This window comes from Gadus morhua, chromosome 10 (assembly GCF_902167405.1).
Source record: "Gadus morhua chromosome 10, gadMor3.0, whole genome shotgun sequence".
Taxonomy (NCBI): Eukaryota; Metazoa; Chordata; class Actinopteri; order Gadiformes; family Gadidae; genus Gadus; species Gadus morhua.
Window position 1 is genome coordinate 24559588 of NC_044057.1, and position 26006 is coordinate 24585593.

At 46.7% G+C, this 26006-nt stretch overlaps 1 protein-coding gene across 1 annotated transcript in view; it reads right to left on the bottom strand.

The window, feature by feature from the left end:
* Positions 1-2664: 2664 nt before the first annotated feature.
* The window catches only part of fat2 (FAT atypical cadherin 2), a 54764-nt gene continuing 31422 nt past the window's right edge, over positions 2665-26006 (bottom strand). Inside the window, exons 15-29 of the mRNA XM_030368931.1 lie at positions 25367-25600; positions 23707-24099; positions 19980-20191; positions 19472-19609; positions 18462-18605; positions 16306-16503; positions 14654-15254; positions 14224-14424; positions 12695-12849; positions 10163-10613; positions 9022-9175; positions 7779-7878; positions 7320-7468; positions 6469-6758; positions 2665-4884 (exon numbers count right to left, since the gene is read on the bottom strand). Coding sequence (XP_030224791.1) covers positions 4346-4884; positions 6469-6758; positions 7320-7468; positions 7779-7878; positions 9022-9175; positions 10163-10613; positions 12695-12849; positions 14224-14424; positions 14654-15254; positions 16306-16503; positions 18462-18605; positions 19472-19609; positions 19980-20191; positions 23707-24099; positions 25367-25600 — 3959 coding nt within the window. The 3' untranslated portion in view covers positions 2665-4345. The remainder of the gene's footprint in view (positions 4885-6468; positions 6759-7319; positions 7469-7778; positions 7879-9021; positions 9176-10162; positions 10614-12694; positions 12850-14223; positions 14425-14653; positions 15255-16305; positions 16504-18461; positions 18606-19471; positions 19610-19979; positions 20192-23706; positions 24100-25366; positions 25601-26006) is intronic.

Consider the following 26006-nt stretch of genomic DNA (forward strand, 5'->3'; position numbering starts at 1 on the left):
ACGCAGATAAACCTGCGGCAAAATGCACACAAGGATAAGCATTTGAATATTTTTTCATGCATGTTGTGTCTATGAAGACATGTGCGTTTTCTTTTAATCTTTTTATCCAAGTTGCTGTGTGCCAGTGTGTGTGGATCTGCTTGTGTATTCTTGTGTGGGAGTATGTTTGTGCAAGGTCGAGGTGTGTACTTGGGTTTGTGTTTGTAAATTTTTGTGTGTGTGTGTGTGTGGATTCCAAAGTCTGCGCATAGCAGTAAAGCTATGTGCATACTGCATTCAAGCATTTCAAGTAAGCGGCAATGAGAATGATAAAGAAAGATGTCTTGCTCAGAGACACAGTTGTTTCAATCAGCCCTGGCCTGTGACCTCTGCTGCGAGGTGTCTATCTTCTTTATGTGCACTCACACTAGGAATCGTTCATGGTGACGTTCTTGGCCTTGTAATGCTCTGCTCGAGTAGGTCCGGAAGCAATTTCTTGAAATGTCAATTATTAGAGTCGTTATCACAGTTCAGAAATGCCAATCCATCTCAATGAATTTAGAGTGTGGTTGCAAAGCGTGCCACACAATTGTAATCATGTGTCTTATTATTATTTTTACCTTTCCTACCTCCATATTTTGCATAATTATCTACTCCTACAATATTTTAGAAAGTAAATGGAGCAAAATTGCGCAAATCAACCACTCCAAGCCTGTACACCTGGTAGGAGTCACACTCTCCCAGGGAAGTTCAGGTCCCTGCTTGAAGTTCAATGCAACGCGTAGGGAGAGACGATGAGTCACGGGCTGGCTAACAGAATCAGATAGAGTCCGGTAGGTATAGCTCGTAACATGCACGTCTAAAAACCGGGCATAAGCAGGCCTCCAAAACGTAAAGTACCTCCTTAGCCACAAGGGGCGCTATAACTCACAATCAAATCAAATAAATTAGCCATATTTTTCAACCCATCACAAGTCAGCTTCAAAGCAGCCCAGGGACTTGTAGTGCTCTCTCATTAGCCTTGCTAGCATATCAGCATACTCACGGAATATTGCTCACACGACGAGCATGCTCTCACGAAACCACGCACATTTTCTTCAGAAAATGCTCATGCGGCGACATCTGTAGTTTATATCTTAAAGATGTATGTCAATATATGTTTGACGGTAATATAGACAAATTAGACGAGTTTAGACCTTGCATTGGTTCGACACAAATAATAGCGACTGTTCATTCCAATTCCCCGTCCACTATCTGCAGCAGAACACAATGCTGTGATTATTGTATTAGTATATATAATATTATTTGAAAAACTGCCATGTAAGAATCTACTTACGAGTTTGAAACCAATTTAGACTTTAAGCATATTATATCACAACATTATTACCAACCTTTATGCATTCTTCCCTTCGTTCAGGTCTTTGATGTCCTTTAAGGTTGGTGTCAGGTTGCGGGATGCATGGCAAACAGATGCATGTTTCTTTTCGATTTCCATATAGGCCTTCCTTTCCACTGATTAATTTCCGACTCCTCGAGATTTAACCAAAAAAGTTACAACTTTTGCAATTCCTTCCATTGTGGCCTCTGGCTCGCTTTGCGTAACATACAGCTACTCCCAACTGCACATCCAGCCTCTTACTATTGAAAATTCATTGGATTGCGCCGCTACAGTAGCCAGGGCTGAAGCCAAGTGTGTGTAAATGCACCCTCTGCATGTTCACCTGCATCTTCATTCAGCAACTTCTTCCTGATGCTTGCTCTGTGGAAAGTCGTGGATCAGTCCCTACCATTTTTACTATACCTTTAGAAGGATTATAATCAATATCTTAGCATATACAGCCTTATATGCTATATGAATGACTTAACCGTGGAAAAACACAATCTCCTGAGGTGAATGCTGCTTCTTAGAAAGATCATCCAATGTTATTTGCCAACTGTACTAATATTCAGGCCTGGTAAGTAACCAAGGTGACACAAAGCAGTTACTCCGACAGAATTGATGGCGTGAAAAGTCTGTCTTCAGGGTTTAATAACAAGATATGTGAACGGCACATTGATGAAAGTGTCTGATACAAAAATAGAGAATGTTCAGACGACGACATTGATAAATTAGACGATGATGATATGGCACAAATCCCAGAATAACCAAAATGACAGAAGTTGGTTGGTGGTGAAGCTATGTATTTGGATTGTTTGAGAACAACCCTGGCTTGGAGCTCATGGGAGGAATCACAGAAGCGGGGTTATAAAAGATGTGCCGAACCTGGAAAAGCGGGTGTTCTGCAGACCAGCTCAGCTTTTTAATTATTTTTTTAAAGGGTTAACCCTAACCCTTCTAAATAAAATTCTTAAACTTTGGTGGTTTCGGATCTCTTTCCTTGTTCCAGTTGAAGTCTTGCACTTTCCACAATTCAATGTATATTTTTATTTATGTATCTTTATTTTATATCTTTATTCATTCTTTTACAATATTGAAAAACAAAACAAAATGTAGACAGCATTAATAACATCTCTCACAGAGAAGAACAGACCAAAACATGGAGCTTGTCGTACCCCACATTTGTCACACAAAAGTGAACAATCAAAACACAAGTAAAGTACATTCAGTTGACCCGATCCTACGCACAAACAACAGCTAGCAACACGGACATCCAAAACAGTAAGCATAAGGTCCACAAACACATCTCTACGGACATTTGTTTTATTGCCAAAATTACTTAGATGTGTAATTTATGTGCGCTTGTTGTATGTTTTAACTACATGGATTAGATAACATCAAAGGGCATCGTGCACACAGGTAGGTCCACAGATATTTTTCTGATAAGTCACCTCCACAGAGTATGCGTACCATTAAGCGTACCTGAGAAGATCAAAAATTGTCCTTGATATGCCTAAACATTATGCCTTGCGTTAACTTAGTGAAATAAGTGTATCTACAACTGATGAATTTGTTAAATGTTAAATGGTTGATGATCAATAATGTTACATTTTCAGTTGCTTTCCTTTTAAGACGCCTAGGCTACTACAATATCAAACCTGACCACTTTAATACGACTAATAATGCTCAACGATAACAGTTCTAAACGTTTCTGTTTTGGTGTCTCTGGAAGAGGTACTTGATCAGCCGTATTAATGGGGCTTGTATGCATGGGCTCAAGTAAACAAGACCTCTTATTTGATCCACATTACTCCAGGGCTTTGAACTGGTTTTCTTCGGGGTTCCTGCGCTGATATCGAGCTATGAAGTGGGGGGCGGGAATTTATTTGATCTATTGCTGAGTAGCTCCCTTTTTGTGCGCATACGTTTATCTACTACTGTAACTAAACACAGTTCACCATCGCACACCAATTAAAAAAATCGAGGAAATAATAAGAGCACAGTAGAAAATAAAAGCTTTGGTATTTACAGAGGCAACACATCTATTCCAATACTTATTTAGTCCTGGGTATGAATGTTTTCTCTAAGATAGCCACGAGGATCCAGCCCCGTGTTATTCAACCACAAGGACAGGCCATTCGATGAAATGTTTCAGCATGAAATGTAATTCACTTAAGTCCAGATGTGCCATAGAAACGTGTAGAAGCTATAGATACAACCCCCCCCTTTTTAGCTCTGTAATTTCCATTTATATTTCCTTTTTTTTCTTTATTTTTTTACCAAAAATATGAATCATACAAATGCAAACACAAGCTATGTTAATTCTTTCTTGAAATGCAACCATCCCTGACGACGAGATCGACAAAGGATTGTTATAATCCAAAAACTTTAAGAGCCGGTAGCAGCCACTGCTAGAGCAACAACATCCAAGCCATCCAAATCCATCCAAATCTGCTTTTGCATCAAAGCACAAACATATTTAACTCAGAGCACACGCATCACTAATTCATAGAACAAACACAACACATGGATAAATGGAATGGACTAAATTGAAGTTTTTTTTTCATTCAGGCCACTATGACCCCTGCAAGTGGTTTCTACGTGGTTTCCACTACTCTCGATGTAACAAAAAAAAATAATGCATTTCCTAAATGGTAATCAATGGTTCATTCATTCCCACTTGGTGGGGGAGGGGTTGAGCAGACACAAAAGGTGCGATATAGCAGGGGCTGGCTTCTGACCTGAAAACTCAAACTTCTTCTGTAGCAGTCTGCTACACTTTCTTTGTGACTCTGTTATGAAGGGTAGCAGACCTCTTCTCCTTTGTTGTTAACCATCAGCTGTCGCTAACGCTGTTCTGGGGAAGGAGGTTTGAAGCCTCCCTCAGGCAGAGAAACGTTTGTGAACCTCCAACCGACCCCCCCCCGCTGGTTCACCCTGCGTCCTGTCCGCCGCGGGCGGGACTCAAAGAGAACAGAACGCATCCCACTAGAACATGACCTCCTCGGAGCTTCCGTAGTCGCTCTCCACCAGGTCCGAGCCCCCGTAGGAGACCCTGGGGGTCTGCCCCGCGGGCCGGGTCTGGGCCTTGGTGCCCTTTATGGGCGGCGGCGGCGGCGGCGGCGGCGAGGGCAGCGACGGCAGCGGCGGAAGGCTGTCGTCCTCGGCGTACGACGGCATGGCCATGCTCAGACGCATGCTGAGTCTCTTGTAGCCGCCCGACACGTTGTCCAGGCTGCGTGTGCGCGCGCTGGGGTAGTAGCTGACGGCCGTGTACTCGTTGGGGCACTGGGCTCTGGGCAGCGGCAGGCCGTCCGGCCCCAGGAAGTCGTCCAGGTTCTGGTTGCTATAGCAGGGGGGCAGCGGCGCCCGGCGGTCGCTGCGCTCCAGGGGGAAGGGGAAGCCCCCGAAGCGGGAGTTGCGACGGGAGTCGGTAGTGCCGGTGGAGTAGGCGTCCTCCACGATGTCGAACTGGGGGAAGCCCCGCGCGGCGGGGTGGCCGAAGTAGTCCGGGTCGGCCGGGTACACTGGGGGGGGCAGACGGGAGACACATCGCTGTGTTACACTCCTCATTAAATCATCCCATAATAATAATAACGATAATGAATTAACAATATTGGGTTTAATACAATTGGCAGGGAGTTATATCTGTATCCTTTTTCTATATCTATATCATCTCATATTAAGGAGATTAAGACACGAGGAGATATCAGGCAGCTTTTACACGCCTGATGAAACTGTTGTGGATGGATCTATTGTCATCATTCCTATTGCTCTATGATGAGGAGCAAAGATGCAATAACGATAGAAAAAGAAAAAATATATCTAAAGACTGAGAGACGAGATAAATACTTTCTGTTTTCTGGCTGCTTTCGTCCATGGTGCTCTCACCAAACACCAAGTTAGTGCCTGCAGCTGTCCTTCTAGGCTTATAAGACGATTTAAGCTGTTGTCAAACCACAAGCGAAGCCAATATCTGCTTTTGTGATTGATTCAGGAGTCAGGACGTGGGTGAAGTTGAGAGAATCTCAACACTGACAGGCTTTCAATACACAGCTTCATGTCAATTTTGCGGTGAGTTAAAATAATTCAAGGCAAAGGCGAAGTTTGTATTGTTCTATTGTTCTCTATCTATTTTGCAATTCCGCAAATCTTGCGCCGTGCTATTCGCATGATTTCTTCGTTTTTGGTGCAAAGGCGCCTTTAGAACATCACATTTGACGATGATTTCATTAATTTCCTTGCCGTTGAAAACGTTTCTAAATAAAAGTAAGAATAAAGTTGCTTCTCAAAAGCCTAGGTTGTGGTTGGTGTGAACCAGGACAACTTGTTGTCCTAACGCATGGAAGGAAGAAGCAAGCAGGGAAGCAAGAGACGACCTTGAGGATCAAACATAAGTTCCCCCCCCCCGCTCCGGCCCGAACCCTGGGATGAATGGGATGCCAAGGAGGCAAATGCCTTGGGAATGGTTCTCCATAGAGACGAGAGGATCAAAGGCTCCTAAACCAGCCCCCCCCCCCCATCCCCCTACCACATCCTCGTCAGGTTCCCCCCGGCCCCTATGTAGGGCGGTCGGTGGAGCGTGTGCCAAGCAATGCTTGACTCTACCCGAGTCTGATAGGACCCATAAAAAACGACAGAGGATTAGAGAATGGACGGTAAAGGGACTGAGAGAGATGGACAGGTAGAGCGAGAGAGCGAGATAATGAGAGGGAGAGGGAGGAAGAGAGATAATGGGATGGAGGGGTAGAGAGAGAGGGGGAGAGAGGGGGATCTAGCGAGAGGAAGAGGGGAGTAGATGGAGATATGTAGTGAGTGAGAGACAACAAGAGAGAAAAAAATGGGCCCGCATAAACTGCAAGAGAGCGTCAGAGGGGGAGGGATAGATCCTGGATATGTCCCCCCCTCAGTAGGCCTGCTACTGTCTAAACGCTCTGCAGGGGACAGCCTTCAAAATCAGGCATTCGTCCCCTGGATCACCTTCCCATGACCCTGGGACCTTTAGAGCTCCACAAACCTCTTAGTTATGAAATAGCAACTTAAAGCATTAGACCAAACACACACACACACGTACACACACACGCAGACACACACACACACACACACGCTACCTTCGTAGTCCATGTCCCACTGGTTCTTCCTGATGGAGTCATTGTCGGAGCTGGACGGGGGTCTGGCCGGGAGGTTGGGGGCCACGCTGCACACCACGGGCCCCTGAGGCCTCGGGCAGCAGGGGACCCCGCCCCCCGCCGAGATGATCTGGCTGCGCGGCCGCAGCGACCTGAAGGGGGTGCTGTCCAGGTCGTTGGAGGTGGGGGAGTGCGCCAAGGAGCTCATCTCCATGGGGTACCCCTCCGGGGGGTCCTTCATCATGCTCTTGGTCAGACTAGGCTGGGAGTAGCTGGGAGGGACAAGAAACCAGTGGAATTCAAAAGACAGTTTGATGAGGCCTAAAAAAAAATAAAGTTTGGTTCCTGTTGGTTGTCAGTTGAGGTCATGGGTAGGTAGGGAATTTATTTTATTTTATTTTTTTATTTTTTCCAGCGGCAGCGAATGATAGGTAGGTTGTTTTAATTTAAAAACGAGAAAATTCGCTCATCCTTGTACAGAATGAAGAGGTGCTGTACCAAAACGTAATAATAGTTTATTAATGTAATGTTAAGAGCATTTTTCAAGTTTTCAATATTCGTATCAACAAGGGAGTAGAGAAAATGTTTGCTGCTTCATGCAAATGTTTGTTGTAATGACGTTAACATTGCCCAGTGTGTATGTGTTTGATAGATACATTCTAGGTACATATTTGATTTAAAAAAAACGCTGAAGGGTAAAGGTCAGCACATAATTTTTGGCCATTGGGAGACCCATTTGGTCCCCGGCTGGGAGCCGCTTCTGGGTCGCGACCCTCAGGTTGAGAACCACTGATGGCCCAGGGTGTAAGCACAACAGCTGTTGGTGTTCCTACCCGTTGGAGTCCTGGACACACTTGGGTTTCTTCTTATTGTGGCTGACGTAGCGCTTCCGCACGCACACGAAGCCGGCGACGAGGAGGAGCAGGCCCAGAACGCAGGCGCAGATCTCCATGATCTCCACCATGCCAATCATAGTCGACACCTGGACGGGTGACAGAGCATCGGTCGCTGAGTTCACGGATTGATTGATTCATTGGTCGACCTATTAGCCCTAGAGGCAGGTTTTCAAAACGGCTTGTAATGGCTAATCACACTCCATCTGGTGGTATAATATGTCACCTTTAACCCTTCCCTGCTCTCCTTTGACATGTATCTGAAATCTCTGTAGGTCGCTTTGGGCAAAAACTTCTGCCACAAGGCAAAACCAATACAAAATACGGAGTCATTTATATCAGACCATTGGATAGGTGGAAAACAGAAAGGTTTATTGAGTCGGTGGAGGTGGAACCTACCAGGGGCAGGGGGTCGCAGTGGGCATACCCCTCAATTAACTTGCAGCCATGCCCCCCTCCACAGGGGCTCGGGGAACATCCATCGATCAGGTTGTGGCACCTATCAGGAGTACAGAGGCAAACTGTTATGATCACGTTACATGGCCTGGTCTTTGGGTGAGCAATTGTTTTCCTTAACCCTGTGAAACCGGGTTATTCATTCTGTATTATTCATCGTGTGTCCTGAACTTAGTATATCTTCTACGATGTTGGACGTAGGAATCTACGCTATTTTTGATACAGTTGCTAAAAAAGGTATTTGCCAGTCTCCTCCGATCAGTTATTGAACGATGGACTCTGCTTGTGATCCCTTCCTAACTCAGGTCTGGTTGTAGGCACGCCAACGCCAGGATGGTAATGCTACCGCCACAGAGGTGTGGATGGGCGAAGCTCCATCAAGGTAATGGTTAATGTTCTTGTCAAAGAGAGTGTTAGGCTTCCTGGACACTAAAACGCCGCTTTGCGTCATGAATTTCTGATAGATTATCGATCATTAACACTCATTCCAAACAACGCTACTAGCTTAAAAGAAACTGTCACATAGATGCCCTTGGCCGTAACCGTGTTGATAAATTGTCTCCCCTCCTAGCCAGACTTTACTTGCCAAAGCGCATTATTTAATTTTAAGTTTTGCTTAAGAGAAAGCCTGACATGATATGTATAAAGTTAAGTGTGCCCATTACAGAACAGTTTGAAGCCAAGTTTTGTTGTTGGCAACAACAACAACATGGAACTGGGGAGACAACCAGGACAAGAGCAGATTCTTGGCGGGAGGGCGGCAGTCCAATTTGGGCCACAAGAGACCAGACAGAATGTAAGACAGGTGTTTTCCCAAGTTCTTTTATCTGCGCTGCACAGACACATAGCCGAGCCCGTCGAGTGACTGGCCATTGCATTTGATATTTACTGCTGCTGTCGAGCACTCCAGGCAAGCCTGACGGTGAATTCCTCTTTCCGTTTTGCAGCTCCCTGGGGAAGGCCAGCATGGTGCCAAGACAGTGGAGAGAAGCCCAAGAAAGGACCAGGGAACACCCCAAACCAACTTCCTTTTATTATGTAATTTAAAGCTTGAAAGTTTTGGTGACCAGACTTCCAAAGAATGTTGAGGTTCCAGTCTGTGTTTGCGTGTGTGTGTATGTAATACGTGTATGTTTATAGTGACTATGTATGCAAAATGTCAGTATTCTTTCCCAGTGTGTCTCACCGTGCGCCAGGGATGTCCTGGGAGCAATTGCAGAAGTATCCCACGGGCTTGGGTGTGCACACGGCCCCATGTGTGCACGGCTGGGACAGGCAGGGGTTGTCTGCGAGCGAGCATCGTGGGCCGTGGTGGTTCCCGGGACAACGGCACTGCGGCTCTGGAGGAGAGATCAAACACCAACCCAAATGTGTTAGAGTCTGCATCCCCTGGGACCCCCCAAGCCGAGCCGGTGTTCAGGGTGAGAGGATGGTTCATTATCAGGTTGGACACACAGACGAAGTCACTCTGGGTATTGTGTGGTTGGCGTAGGTTTATTAGATCTAACCCCATGATAGACTTTATAGTCCTTATTTAAGGTCCTTAATTAATCTGTTCAGTGAGTACAGATAAATGTATAACATAGGAATGAAATGTATACTGTATTAATGATACACTTCTATTATATATCATTTAATATGGAAAATATATTTATGTGATAATAATATTTTACATCCTAGAAACGTTATTCTAGGGTGGAGAGGTTCACTTGCTAGCCCTCCTCCCATAGCGTCAGGCTAGCAGGTCGTCTGAGAACCCCAGGTGAACTGCGCCACAACCACACAGCTTCAGAGGGAACGGCATCTCTGAAGCTGTGCGAGTGGTTTTATGAGGGGCTTACGCGGATTGCTATGTTGCCTCAGTACGGATCAAAATCCTTCTAGGCTTTCCTTTTATACTTTTATAACCTGACTGCCAGGAAGAACGGCAATAGTCTCCACCATATTTACATTTTACAAATGGATACTGATGTCGCTGTGCTTATCAAGCCTCTCTTTCAGTAATGGAAGGAGCCAAAGCAGAAGATGTCTCTTGGATTCTCTTAAATAATGCAAACACAATGCAAATACTGAGCCTCTGATTGAGGTTTCCTCTTTGTCGTTCAGAGAGAATTCATTCAGATATGCAGTATGTCATACCGCTACAATCCACCTAAGGATCCTTTGTTTCAATTTAAGCAACACTTTCCTCTCCTTAGGAGATACAATTCTCATGCATGTTGGGAATTAATCAAGTAAAAACGTCTGTTATAAATATAGTGATAATAATCATTTTACACGTTTCTACGTCAGGTTAACTGGAAAGAACAAACTCTCAGAAGACCCACCTCCCTCAGCCGTCTCCTCGCAGACTCCTTCATTCAGGCACAGGCCAGGGGAGCACCCCCCTAGCGGGTTGCAACATTGGTACGCCCCGAACACCCGCCTGAGGCCGGGCCCTGCCCATTGACCCGCGTCCCCCGCCTTGACCGGCTGCCCGTTGAACTCGAGGCCCTCGAGGCAGCCAATGAAAGCGGGCGGGAGTTCCCGGGCGCCGGGGGGGGCGTCGGGGGTGGCGGAGGCCAGGAGCAGAGCGCCGTGGGAGCGCATCATGCGGCAGGGCTCGGTGGCGTTGGAGGCGGTGTGCTCGTAGTCCAGGGTCAGCCACATGCGGGTGGAGTTGACCACCAGCTGCAGGTGGTGCCAGCGGCCGTCCGACACCGGCACCGCCCGCAAGACCAGGGAACCCGGCAGGCCGCTGCCACAGCGGTACTGGAACTGCAGCTCCCCGTTGGTCAACTGTGGGAAGACAGTCGGAGACGTCAGGGAGAGTTCCTATTGGTCAATCAATCAACACCTGCTTTAGGAACGGCGCAGAGAGAACCAGATCTCAAGGACAGTACATTTTTCGTCCCCCTTAAACTCATTACGTTTCAGTTCAAAATCATAGAATGGACAGAGTGTGAGCAGATAACGCATGTGCACGTGCGTGTGCCTGTGCGTGTCTGTAGGTGTCTCTGTGGGGTCCCTAAGGCATGCTGGGATTCTGTTATCGGGGCCGTCTTTCATCTGCTCTCCCCCTTACACCTCCACATCTGAGCTGTCACTTCCTGTAGAGGAGGCCATTTTCCCCTCTCTGACAAGTCAACCTGTTCACCGATGCACCTTTGTGTTACCTTGGCTACCATTTACATTTCAAGAGGTTGATACCTTCCTGGTTGACATGAAAGGGAATTAGCAGAAGCAAAATGGATGGAGTTATTGAGGAGATGTGAGGGCTTGGTAGACAAGGGAAGTTGAATGTGCGTTGCCGCGCTGCGTCAAAGGGAGTTCAGTGGACGAGCATCAACAGTCTCTCGTATCGTCAGGAAGCCTCTCAGATGTCAAGAAAAGAAAAGAGTTGCATGGGACGTCTCTGAAGACGGCGTTTGACCGGTCCTTCTGACGTTCCTCCTCACTGTGAAAACAGGAAGGGAGCCCTTCGCAGACGTGTCACTCTCCGAGTGTAGCTCTTAATCCCCCACAGAGTCCCGGGCGTTGCTGTTTGAGTTTTCATCAGAATGATTTAGTATTCCATCGTGAGGCGTGGTTTTTCCATTGCACATCACGGCTACATAATTGCTTTAAAGATTTATTCAAGAGGCTGAGAAGATCAATGCTTCATTATTCCATTCAAATCATGGAGCACTTTTACTGTGGTACAATAAACGGTTCTCATCGGCAACAAAAGAAGGGTCAGCTCAATAAGTTGACAATGGACTTTTGGCCAACGCATTCATCGCCCATACCGAATATACAGTAGGTCACTCATCCCGATCCAAGGATAGATTGCAGGCCAGGTCCACCGAGCCAGGCCATACCACTGCAGAACAAAAGGTTGCCAATGAAATGATTCTAACTCAACACCCGTGGGGGTTTCGGCCCAGACAGCAATATCGTTCATAATCTGTTTGCTAATATGAGCTCAACCCCTAAGATATGGGCAGGCGTTAAGCGTACTGAAATGTTTCATCCAACATGCATACCACATGAAACAACCGTTAATCCTAGACCCCGATCGACCCTAGACCTAGACAGTGACGGAGAGTAAAAGCTGCTGAGACCCAGTGTGAAAGGAGGAAGAATCCCTCCCTAGAATTTAAATGTAAGCAATAAATTGCGCTCCTACCACATATTACCAGACTAAAGATTAACACAAAGCTCAGAGCTTATTTCAATGTGAAAAACAGCAAACAATTGACAATTCATACCTTCCCCCACCCGGGTTTTTGAAATTACGATACAAGCATTTACATATCCTCTCTCATAAAAGCTCAGCATATAAACCCATCTGCACCAAACAGATGCAGTTTTATAAAAATAAAGAAAAGTCTACATATAGCCACATGGTAAGAAAAACTCTAAATGCGTTCTCATTTCAGAGATAAGAGGGACATATCTGCCTCATTTGACTTGCATAAAGGCGGTTTGGTGATTGCGAGCTTGCCGGCGCCAGACTTAGATTGTGTTTACCCTTTAAGGATAAAGAAGACACACATAAGTGCAAGTCTACACAAACATTGATTTGAAATAATGGCACAAAGCAATGCCTCTGGATACATTGCCATAGGGCTCAATGGAGATGGCACGGCAAGGAGACTACACTCGTGTAAATCCGGGCGTCTATGCTTCGTCGTTGCACTGAAATTGTGAGACCTTTTCGGAGGGTCGCAGTGGAATTCTGGCTTATATATATATGGATGTAACCTCCTGAGAACATCAGGAGGTTAGGGGAGGGACACCTTGTTCTTGAAGAACAACGAGCACTGCGGTCACACAAACAAGATGGTAGCGCGCACGGAGACGTTGTGTCTGCGGTGGTCTCCACCGTGGAGACCTACCTGCAAGGTGCCCCAGTCGCTGGCGTTGGTGGCCATGAGGAGTCCCTGTTTCTGGAAGGTCCTGAACCTCAGCGAGAGCCGGAAGGCCTGGGAGTCCTCGTCCATGTGGTGGAGGTACCTGACGTAGCCCTCGCCCGTGAACCTCAGCGCCGAGCCTGGAACCGAAAGGACGGACGTTCTTATCCCAGTCGAAGTTGGCATTACACATGAAGTATGGGATCTCGGGGGGGTAAATATGAACATGCTGGTGTCACTTGCTAGGATTAGGCCATTGCGCCTAAAATATGACCATACGCAACACCAAATGTCATCCAAATTACATTCAATCTGCAGAAGTTACAGATTTTCTTTTTTTTACAGAAGATTCGCTATTCAATTCAATTGGATTCGTCTTACTTGTAACTAAGGAACATTTTTTTTTTGTTGCTACAGTAACTACACTGCGTTGCTACACTGCGTGTCCAAGAAGGCAGCCTTTCACTTAGCCCTCATTAAAATGGTATTAAACGTCACATTTAAAGTGCAGCCTGCAGGCCTGGCACACTGGAGGAAGCAGATATGAAGATATGGAGGCATGCAACACATTGTTAAGGAAAGAGGTTTGACCAAAATGAATCACTTTTCGTGCTCCCTTATGAATTCTTCGCCCCTGCCTAGTCTCGCTCTCTCTCTCTGACGGGCAGCTTGTTGGACGTGTCTCCCATAATCTCTGGGGAGATCTGGACGAGGGAGGCCCCCTCACCTTCAGAACAGGATAATAAGTGAATGAAATGACTGTGGTCTTTCCCCAGAGTGGTTTAGAAAGGAGTGGAAGTATGTAGTTACCATTCATTCCATAGTTAGCAGTAAAAATGTCTGTGCAACTAGACCCCTTTAGATATAATGTCAATAATGTAGCATACGTGGTAAATAATGTTGACCTCTATTCCCAGGAATGTTTAAATTTAAATTCAGGGTTAAAGTTTCATTCATTCATCTACTACTTATACTGTGCATATCGATATATGGTTTATATTATATTTGTAGTTCTTTGCTTTTTCCTGTTGTAGCACTTTTTAATTATTTTCACGCTAGTCTGTGATTAACAATGATGAGGTGGCAGGTATTTATAATTACTTTGTGTGATTCGATAAACTGAATCACTGCTCAGAAGATGTTGATCGCACATCCAACGTTAGACACTTGCCATTCCAGATAACATTCATCATGAAAAATAATTTAGATTTCCCATCAGGAATAAAAAATGCACTCACAATTTGAGTGGTTGGTTTGTTTAGTCTTGTACCGCTCGCTGTGTGTACGCTTGTATGTGTTTGTTGACGGGATTACTAAATGACTACCCTGACCTCTCGAAACGCATCCTTTGTTTGACATTATAAAACAAACAACGAAAGACAACGTCTGCGTCTCCGAGTTTCCTGAGCTACATCGCCTACGTCCATGTTACGCCCAACCTAACATCCAGCGCTTTGCTGAAAACCCATCATGTGTTCAGGTCACCACAATTTCTCTTCCGGGCCGGTACATACCGTTACACGGACACACACTCTCCCAGGCGTGGTGAGGGGTGATGAAGCTGGCTCTGGCGGTGGTGTAGTGGTTGAGTCGGTCTCCCGCCAGCCGTACAGCGTTCCTGCAGCCCCTCGATGGGCACCCTGTCCCCAGGCACCCGTTATGGCTCACACTCTGGATGCTGAGCCCCAGGGAGTCCTCCAGGTCCGAGATAATACCTGCCACCCACAGCGGAATTATTTTTACAAACGTACATGCTCAAATATAACGTAATTCAATCTATCTTAACCTTCTGCTTCAGGCTCAATGAGTATTATAACTGTGGGTGTCACAGCAAAAGTACAGGACAAATTCAGTATTTGGAACATAATATGATTGCATGTTCTTCTGTGAAATGTTTCCCAAAAATTGTATAAAAAGTGAAATATTTGAAGATAGGTGGTTCACCTGCTAGACGGGTAGTGGGGAGGGACTGAACTGAACCATCGAGAGACCTCCAGGTCAGCAGGGCCTCCAGGACCTGGGAGTGGGGTAGATGCTGCAGGCTGGCCAGGTGCAGCTCCTGCCGGGGCACTCCGAGGGCGACTCCCAGGCTTCGCTGGAGGCCTCTCCAGTGATCTCCCAGGAACTCTCCCGGGGTCATCCCCAGCAGCTGGAGGGTCAACCCGGCGTCCAGCACTCGCTGGTCTGCCACCCACACGTGGACCTTGACCCCGGTCCAGACGCTGAACTTCCCGTCGGTCACGCTGACGTTGAGCGCGTACGAGCCGGGCTCCAGGGCCTCGTCCGCCCAGATCTTGCCGTCGGCCCTTTCGACGGAGAAGCGGGCCCCGGCGGGGCTCTCCGAGACCAGGCTGTAGGTCAGCACGTCCTGGGGGTCCTGGTCGCTGGCGTGCAGCCGGCCGATGACCCGGTTGGCGAAGAGCCCCCCTTTGGTGGTGATGAAGACCTCCAACGGGACCAGAGAGGGCGGGTAGCGGCTCTGCTCCGTCACGTTGACGTTCACCACGCAGATGGAGGAGAGGGGGGGGTGGCCGCTGTCCGTCACCTGGTCCCCCGCACGCAGGAAATAGATGCACAACGTATCAGGTACACGCATCGCAGAAGAGCATCGGATATATATGAGTGTCAAATAGACGTATCAAATACGCATCTAACGTCTACGTACCAAATACACATCTAACATATACGTACCAAATACACATCTAACATATGCGTATCAAATACACATCTAACCTTCATGTATCAAATACACATCTAACATATACATAACAAATACACATCTAACATATACGTACCAAATACACACCTAACATATACGTACCAAATACACATCTAACATGTACGTATCAAATAGACATCTTAAATTGATGTATCAAATATCTTACATATGCGCATTGAATACACACGTTAAATATGTGTCATAGTATATTAATGCATGTACGTGTAGTATATAGATGCATAACATTTACAGATCAAATACATAATAATATTATACACACACACAAATATTCTGCAAAAATATTTGTGTACACGTATTTGAAAACCTCAAATACGTGTATAAGGTTTTCCGTCAGAAGTTCTATACTACTAAGTACCCCCTTTTTTTGATAATATTAGCTAAAATAGGACCGAACTATGTTTATTAATGTGAATTCATTGCTTGTTATCGATTTATTAAAGTTCTTACTTCCCCAGTTGAGATCCTAGACTATTGATTAGTACAATTCATTTGTTTAGGAACCCCTGAAGGTACAATTAAGCGAACTCCTACATTCTCAATCTCTACATCTATGTGCTTGCATTGCTGTTCACTAATGAGAGCAGGCATCTCAGGGATGCTGACCTGCAGGTCGAGTAGTGGTGTGGTGAAGGACACCACAGTCTCCCTCTAGCTATGGGGGAGTTGGGTTCAACAGAAATTCCTAGAATGCAATTTACCAAGATGGATGTATTCCATCCGTCTTCCTGGTAAGTGGTGTTGGTAAGGTTTGTCTTTTATTTCTGTTTTAATGTAGGTTTCATGTCATTCACATTGAGCTTAGTAGTGTTTCGCATAAAATGTGTAATACAAACAACGCTGAATTGCACTGACGGACCTGTATCTTCAGCTGGTGCCGTGGGCGCACTTTCTTTCTGAGCGGCGCAGCGAGTGACAGCAGACCTCCCTGGTCGACCTGGAAGCGGCGGTCTTCGTTGCCGCTGACGATGTGGAAGGAGAAGGGGGGCCCGTTCTTGGGCTCGTCTTGGTCCGACACGCGGAGCTGTAGGACCCCGCTTCCCACCGCCTCGCCCTCCTAGGACACACACACGTACATGCCAACCTGTTTGAACCAGTACGAACCAGTAAGAACCAGTTTAAACCAGTGAGAACCTGGTTAAACCAGTATGAACCTGTTTAAATCAGTGGGAAACTGGTTAAACCAGTGTGAACCTGTTTGAACCAGGGAGAACCTGGTTAAACCAGTTTGAACCTGGTACAACCATTGTGCAACTGTTTAAACCAGTCTGAACCCGTGTGAGCCAGAATGAAAATGATGAAAAGAGGCATGAAGCTGTGTCCTATGTCAAAAAATCCCTTCACACATCCCCAGAGCACCAAATAGTTTGACCCTGCCTCTCCTCATGCCTACTTCTCTTCTCCTTCGCTCTGTTGGCCGGCTTCTCGGCGGGCTCCGCAGCACAGCAGGAGAAGCAAGTGACACAACACACGCAGTAGCACGCGGGACCACCAGGCGTCCTCTACTTACACCGTTCATCAACATCAATCATCGACGGAAGCCAAACCGATATTCTCGCTTGGAGGGATGTACGGTAGGGTGGGCGGGAGGATGGGAGGGAGGGAGGGAGGGTGGGAAGGAGGGGGGGGGGTTGGGGGGGGTTGGGGGGTGCGAGGGATGTGCCAAGGGGCATGTCTACAAGAACCAACTCAACCACTGGGAGGAAAACCAGCTTGTAAACCCCGGGGAGCAGCGTGTAGCAACAGAGGAACGGCCACATCCTGTCTCTCAGATCAAGGACATGCGGGTGAGTCATGCCTGCAGCCCAGCAGGACCTGACACACCGTGAGCGGCCGTGACGTAGCTATCCCCTCAGATCTTTCAGCCCCAGTGAGGCAGTGGGACGAGGAAGTTGCCCAATCCAACTGAATATAAATCAATCGAAAACCTCATGCCTCCAAGTAGTCTGCGGACGATCGGGACCCAACCCGGAACTTTTTGGCTGGGAACCACCTTCCTCTCCCTGTTCAGAAATGCTGAAGGGTTGAGATAGCGGAGCGCTCGAGGCTACGTGGGGTGGAGGTGTGGGCGCCCGGTGCTGCGCTGAGGTCTGAACGACCGCCACACAAAGGGAGGTGAGGAAGGAGAGGAGGCTTGACATCGCCCGCCCGAGGGCTCGACGCGGGACGTTCTAACGCAACGACTTGATCGCAGAACATGAGGAGGCTGGTGGCCGCACGCCCTCACACACTAGACAGAGGACGGCACACGCATAGCGCAATGGAGCGTCGCACACATACACATACACACACACACACACACACACACACACACACACACACACACACACACACACACACACACACACACACACACACACACACACACACACACACACACACATTCACAAATTAAGAAAGACACACACATACTAGCAAGACAATTAAGAGCAGAGCAGCTGCATGTTCCGCACACGGCTGGGTCCTCTGATCTCTGCATAGATCAAACACCCTCCTGCCATGAACTCACTGATAACAAACACACACACACACACACACACACACACACACACACACACACACACACACACACACACACACACACACACACACACACACCCATGATGAAATACATAAACTCATTATTTTCGTCCAGCACCATGTCCACCTGTGTCACGACCTGCATAGGAATAATGGCTTTGGAAGCCTGGAAACAGGCCTTGTCCTGGTCCATCCCTGGCTGGGAGAGCAGTTGGTGCTTGTCGAGGTATTTGAGGGTGCGTAGGGGTTGCTCATCCCTCTGGCCTATGTAATATCCCCAATGCCCCAGTACACAGACACAGGGGCTCTGTCAAGTCGAAGACGTAAAACCTTTGGCCATTAAAGATCCCATGGCACTCACTGTAGGAGTAGTGAGTGTCCGCACGCACGCATGCACGCACGCACACAGACTAACTACTATGAAAAGCACTTTAGCTAGAAAAGCGGGTACCTAATGAGTAATGAGTGTGTGTGCATTAGTGTGTGTGTTTGTACCTGCAGCAGCAGATTATGGGTGATATGGGAGAAGGCAGGAGCGTTGTCGTTGACGTCGCCGACGGTAACGGTCACCTGGACCGCCGTGGAGAGAGGAGGATGCCCCTCGTCTGCTGCCTGAACCGTCAAGGAGTAGTGAGGAGTCTGAGGAGGAGAGGAGAGGAGGGGACGTAAGAGGAGAGTATCTCTAGCCCTCTCTCTCTGTGTCTCGTACCCTCTCTCTCTGTATCTCGTACCCTCTCTCTCTGTATCTCTAACCCTCTCTCTCTCTCTCTCTCTCTGTGTCTCTAACCCTCTCTCTCTGTATCTCTGACCCTCTCTCTCTGTATCTCTAGCCCTCTCTCTCTGTATCTCTAGCCCTCTCTCTCTATATCTCGTACCCTCTCTCTCTGTATCTCTAACCCTCTCTCTCTGTATCTCTAACCCTCTCTCTCTGTATCTCGTACCCTCTCTCTCTGTATCTCTAACCCTCTCTCTCTGTGTCTCTAACCCTCTCTCTCTGTATCTCGTACCCTCTCTCTCTGTATCTCTAACCCTCTCTCTCTAACCCTCTCTCTCTGTGTCTTTAACCCTCTCTCCCATCTCTCTCTCTCTCTGTGTCTTTAACCCTCTCTCTCTGTATCTCTAACCCTCTCTCTCTGTATCTCTAACCCTCTCTCCCATCTCTCTCTCTCTCTGTGTCTCTAACCCTCTCTCTCTGTATCTCGTACCCTCTCTCTCTGTATCTCGTACCCTCTCTCTCTTTATCTCTGACCCTCTCTCTCTGTATCTCTAACCCTCTCTCTCTCTCTCTCTGTATCTCTGACCCTCTCTCTCTGTATCTCTAACCCTCTCTCTTTGTATCTCTAACCCTCTCTCTCTGTATCTCTAACCCTCTCTCCCATCTCTCTCTCTCTCTGTGTCTCTAACCCTCTCTCTCTGTATCTCGTACCCTCTCTCTCTGTGTCTCTAACCCTCTCTCTCTGTATCTCTGACCCTCTCTCTCTGTATCTCTAGCCCTCTCTCTCTACCTGCTCTCTGTCCAGGCCGGTGCGGGTGGAGATCTCTCCGCTGCGTTGATGGATGGAGAACTGCTGCCGGGGGTCTCCGTCCACGATGGAGTAGCGCAGGAGGCTGTGGAGCGGACCGTCTCGGTCTGTAGCCACCACCTGACGAGAGCAGAGGGGAGAGAGACAGAGGGCATTAAATACGGGTTTGTGTGTGTGTGTGTTATGCGTGTGTGTGTATTAATGTCCGTTAATGTGTATAATTGTACATATATATATATATGAGTATTTGATTGGGTGTATTTTATATATATATGTATGAGAGAGAGAGAGAGAGAGAGAGAGAGAGAGAGAGAGAGAGAGAGAGAGAGAGAGAGAGAGAGAGAGAGAGAGAGAGAGAGAGAGAGAGAGAGAGAGATTCGTTTGTGAGTGTGTGTATAAGTGTGTGTGAACTGGGGGTGTGTATGTAGGTATTAGTGTGTGTGTATGTAGGTATTAGTGTGTGTGTGTATTAGGGAGTGTGTGAGTGTACCTGCAGCACAGCGTTGCCTGGCGTCAGGCTCTCGGGGACGTGGGCGCTGTACGTGGCCCGCTGGAACACCGGCACGTTGTCGTTGACGTCCGTCACGTTGACGATCACCATGGCGCTGTCGCCGAGCCCCGCCCGGCCGCGCGTGCCCTCGATGGAGATGTAGTACTCCCTGTGGACCTCGTAGTCCAGGGCCCGCGCCAGGGTCAGCAGACCTGCGGGGGGACGCAGCCAAATGAATGAATGAATGAATTAATTAATGCATTTCATTGGTCGTAACCAAAGGGGAGGGGCTTCAGCTTCAGATTCGATCAAGCCCCCCCTTCTCACATTTTTAAGAGTGGGAAACAAATGTCATACATACAGTTTGGTTGCATATACGTACATGCAGACACTTACCTACATATATACATGCATACATACGCGCCTACCTATACCCAAAAGGGTCAATACTTATATCCAATACATTTCGACCATAAGATCGAAAGTATCCTAAATAATGCGAATATCGATAATGAGAATAACAATGTTCATCATCATCACCATTATCAACATTCTCATGAAGTGATACTACTCAAGATAGACTGTAGTCCAACCGTTCTATCAGTGTGTATCAGACTGAGGTCTCTACAGCGTCAGTTAAAGACCTGTATGGGTCAAACCAATCGCCACCATGCCTGCTACCTACCGCAACTAAAACATCCAACACCAATGTTAATCATCAAAACCGACTTTGTTGTGCTGATTCTGTCAGCAATGCTTATAGCACATTCATCTTTTGGAAACAACATGTCCTGAAGGTCATCGTTTGGGAAAGTTAGTGGACAAAATAAAATAACGTCTTACCACAGAGACAAAAAAGTCCAACTGCTAGTGTTTACAGTGGCGTGCTAATGCTAAATACTCTCAGGAACAACAGAGCCGTTTCGCCAAATTATATGAGCAATATATGTCTTAGTGAAGCTAGGATAGACGGTTCTGATGGTTTAATCACGCCGTCCACAGTGGTCCTTTAAACTTCCTTGAGAGTGAGAGTCACATCCAAACCACCATGCAATACCATGCTCTACCACTAGGTAGAGAAGATAGAGCTTCATTAATCCCAGAAGGGAAAGTCACAACTTGATATTCTTGTTTTAAATCTATTTTCATGGCTCCATAGGATCGCTAGTAGGAATCAAACCTGGGTCGCTAGGAGGAGTATTGCCTACCTGGTTAGAGCACTAGCAGGTTGAGCCACCGTGACGCCCTGGGGCTTTCTACAGTGAATGAGTTTGTCACTACCATTGAACAGTGTTTATTGAGTATTTGAGATTGTACTGAGACTATTTTCTCAACAGATCAGTAGCGACAACATATCTGGTGCCAAGTCTGATTGGCATGGCTGGTGACAACAAGTGATTGCTAAACATGCTGCAGGTTCAGATCTATTAAAAAAACACACCAGTAACTGACAAACTAGCCAATACATGTTAAGTGTTGCTTTGCACGAGCAAACACACACACACACACACTACTCTACAACAGTAGTGCTTCTGTGTCTCCTTGTTGTGCTGCTTGTTAGGGAGGGATGGGGGATCAAAAAGTCAATATAATATATCTTTCAAACAACCTTTGTACCCCAAGGACTTACTCTATCTTATCCAGGTCTATGTTGTTCTACTCTACCCAATTAGTTTACATACAGTTGTATTACATTTCACTCTATTCAGTTACATTCTACCTATCTATTTATTATTTAATCAAAATGTCCGCCCCAGGGAATAAAACAATCATATTCCAAAGACATAGCGGTTTTGAATCTTCAATGTAATGAGTATATCAGGTTGGCCACGCGATGAAACACCGTTGTTATTGACTTTAATTGTGATCACATGTCTGAGATTAATGGTGTGGGGCCGATTGCCAACTTCAACATTTCGTGACATGGTGTTGCAAAAAGCCAAACGTTTCCCACGCCATGTCTCAGTAAAGTTGCCAGAAGTTGGCATGGCCCTGGATGGTTTAACACATCCTTTACATCCTCTTTAGAGGTGACAGGGATTAGGACTAGTGGAGACCGAGAATCCAGCATGCAGATCACTGAACAAACACACTCAGCTCCTGTAGTGTAGAGAGAGAGAGAGAGAGAGAGAGAGAGAGAGAGAGAGAGAGAGAGAGAGAGAGACGCCTGCAGGGAAACAGTGGCATTTAACAGTTTGCTCTCCTGCAGTGTGAAAACAGCAAGCACACACGTTAGCAGAGATTAGTGATTTGATGGTCCAGTCATCCACTCTGAGGAAGACGGAGAGGAAGAGGGAGGCAGGGAGAGGGAGAGAAATAGACAGAGAATAAGGTAAATAGGTGAAGAGAGAGCTAAAGCAAGGGAGAAAGGAAGATAAGGAAAATGAGAGTTGAATGGGCTAGAGAGAGAGAGAGAGAGAGCTGATGGGAAGAGGGAGAAACAAAAGAGAAGGAGAGCGAAACAGAAGTCAAGGACAGTTCACAGGACAGTTTATTCTTGTGTGCGTCTTCTGTATTTATTTCTGTTTTTTGTGTGTGCGTTGGTGTACCTTTGTAAGTAGGTTAGTGCGCTTTCTGCTGGAGCTGCACCGGTTTGACAACTGATAACAGAAACTTAAACTAATACTACTGATCCTATACAGATATAAGCGCTCAGCTACAGCACATTATGGACAGTATTGCTTTGTGTGCGCCTGGGGTGTTGAGTGCATTCATGTGCAGAGGAATGATAGGGAACGTCAAACAGTCTTATATAGTACTAATTTAACCTCTAACCTGAGGTGTCACAATGAATGGCCCACATTCACCCATTCATACATTCACTCACCTAAATATTTATACATGAATCTGAACACACACACATTCATACGACTCCTGCCCTGCCCCTGTCCATTTTCATCAATTCAGGCGCACCTTCCCCGTTTCATACACACATCCGTACACACTCATTGTCAAATTCATAGAGGTAAGGAAAGAAGGTTGGAAGGAAGGAGGGATGAGGGAAAGGAAATTAAACTAGGAAGGATATAAGACAGCTACGTATAACAAACGTGTCAAGGATCCTTTCTTTCTTCTATTTTTCTTGGGTTCAAAAGAAGACAGGAAGTTGAGATGAAGGAAAGGAAAGAAATTAAGGAACGAAGACAACAGGTTACAACACATCTAATACAGGTTAACTTTTCGGTGAATAGAGGAATGAGAGAAGAGAGAGTGAGGGGTAGATGAGCCACTGAAAGCATGTCAGTGCCAATCCACTCTATTTTTCTTGATGTGTATATGAGTGTGTGAGTGTTTGTGTGGGTTGGTGTGTATGGAGTGTGTATACGAGTTTGCTTATGTATGGAGTGTGTGTGTGTGTGTGTGTGTGTGTGTGTGTGTGTGTGTGTGTGTGTGTGTGTGTGTGTGTGTGTCTGTGTGTGTGTGTGTGTGTGTGTGTGTGTGTGTGTGTGTGTGTGTGGTGCTGGCTCCAGGGCAGACAGTTTGGCAGGGGGTGTTTCATTTTTCATTACCCTGAGTAGTTTAGTATCTCCTTAACAATAGGCAAGGTTCGTGTTGCAGCCTGTTACAGCCAGTAAACAAACAGTCCAATTGCCTTTCGACGCCGCTGCAAAATAACCCGAACAACCGCAAGGGTTGATAACCACGGGGTGTGTGTTGATGTGTGGAGCTCCGTCTGGGAAGCAGTTAACGTTGATTGATTAAACGGGGTAACAGGAAGTGGTCGTACCTGCATGCTGGTCCAGGAGGAAGCGTCCGTCTTCGTTCCCGGACACGATGCTGTAGAGGATCCTGTCGGGACCGCCGGCGTCGCCGCCGCTGAGCGCCGAGACGCTCAGCACCTCCGACCCCACCGCAAGGGATTCTGGGAGCTGGGCGGTGTACTCGGAGCTGAGGAAGACGGGCTGGTAGTCATCCAGGGAGACCACGTTCACCGTCACCGTGGCGACCGAGGAGAGTTGGTGTGGCAGTCCGCGGTCCCACGCCTTCACCTGGAGCTCGAAGGCGGTCCGCGTCTCGGGGCTCAGCGGGCGCTCCAGACGCAGGATCCCCGAGAACTCGTCCAATGAGAAGTAGCCCCCGTCGCCGCTCACGAGGGTGTACCGGACCTCAGAGTTGATTCCTTGAAGGGCAGGTACATAAGACACTGAGCCACCGACAACACCATTTGTTCTTCTTCTTCTTTATATTGTTTCTATTTTATTTATTTTCTATGTTGGACCACTTTTTGAATTCCGTCAACTAAATCCCACTCAAATGGGAAAATGTTAATATGTTGAGTGTAAAGAAAGAAAATTGCAAATAGGGAGGGGGGGGTGAATTTAGTTTCTTTTCACATTTAAATCCTTACACTTAACCATAAGAGATGATTTAGGGCAGAGGCTGACTCATAGATAGTGATTTCCATTTACAGTTTTTTCAATAGAATATGGACATTTGGACATTTACAGAGTGACACTGGACGATTCCTTCCAATGGAAGAAATAACCGTCTCCAATGATTGCGGGCCTAGTTGCCCGTGTCATCTAGTGCCATCCAAGTTATCTTGGGAATTACAACAAAGAGACTTTTGAACATTTGATAAATTTCACATAACTGTTTTACCTTTTCCTTTTTTTCCAGGACTACTCTGATGGTGTGGTGTGTGCTTGTTTAACACTTTTTCTTTCTTCCTCTTTACACTGAAATGTGGACCTTACCTTTAGATGTCAGCTGCTTATTTGTATTCTCATGGTTATCATATTGACCCCAGGCCTGGATCAAGTTAAATTCCCTGTGGTCAATCAATGTCTCTAAAGCACGGCACTTATAGGCATTTATAGTGTTGCTATCTTGACTGGCACAAGGTGGATGTTCTGGATGCAGATGATAGTTGGTACAGATGGTATTAAGTACAAATGGTGTTTGGCACAGTGAATAATTAAGTGGGCGTTAAGAATGAAAATACCTGCTGGAACATGCCATCAAAATCTCTTATGTATACCACACAAGCACACACACAATCAAAAATACACACATCGGTACACGTACCTGTACACGACCACAGATATACACACAGATACACACCAATTCCAAGACTCACACACACATACACAGACGAAATGCATGGACGCACACACAGACAGAGAGCAAGAGGCACACACACACAAACACACTGAGCGTAGAGATGATTGCCGTGTGTGTGGGTGAGGGAGAGTTGTCGCAACTTGTTCTCACGCACAATAAAGGCTCCCAGAAGGTTGTGAATCACCCTTTGTGCTGAAACTACACCATTCCTCACAATTTTAGTCATTACTTGAAAATGTAACAGTATACACCCATTTCGAGGCACCATTGAAGCCGATGTGACAGTACTTGCATCATGTGACCTGTTAGCGTTTTAGTCTCACCAGTGTCGGTGTCCTTGGCGTAGAGGACGGCGAGCGGCGTTCGGACCGTGGTGTTGTCGAACACGGTCACCTCGTAGCGGTGGGAGGAGAACCGCGGTGGGTTGTCGTTCATGTCCTGGATCATCAGCAAGATGTCCGCCTGGCACGAACTCCCGCCGCCGTCCGTCGCCTTGACAACAAGGTTATGCTCCATCTCTTGCTCGCGGTCCAACACGGCCATGGTGAAGAGCTCCCCTGGAGAGGGTAGATGGAGATAAGTTAAGTTGGGGATCATCTGTTAATCTGTAACTTTCTTCTATTTCCTTATATTTTTTTACAGCTATTTAGTAAGAAATAAAATGTATACTCCATAGAGACACACACATACGCACACACACAAAATAACGCACGCACGCACGCACGCACGCACGCACGCACGCACGCACGCACGCACGCAAGCACGCACGCACGCACACTCCTAGCTATTCCTGGTAGGAAGGCTCTTTGTGTTATCCATTTCTATGGACACAGAACGAAAGGCAAGCTGGTCCGGTGTTAGGCAGCCAGTTGTTGTTTCCCATCCGGCAAGAGTCAATATTGTTGCTATCTTTATTTTATACACGTCTTGGTGACGTTACATAAGAGTGTGTATTTATGAGTG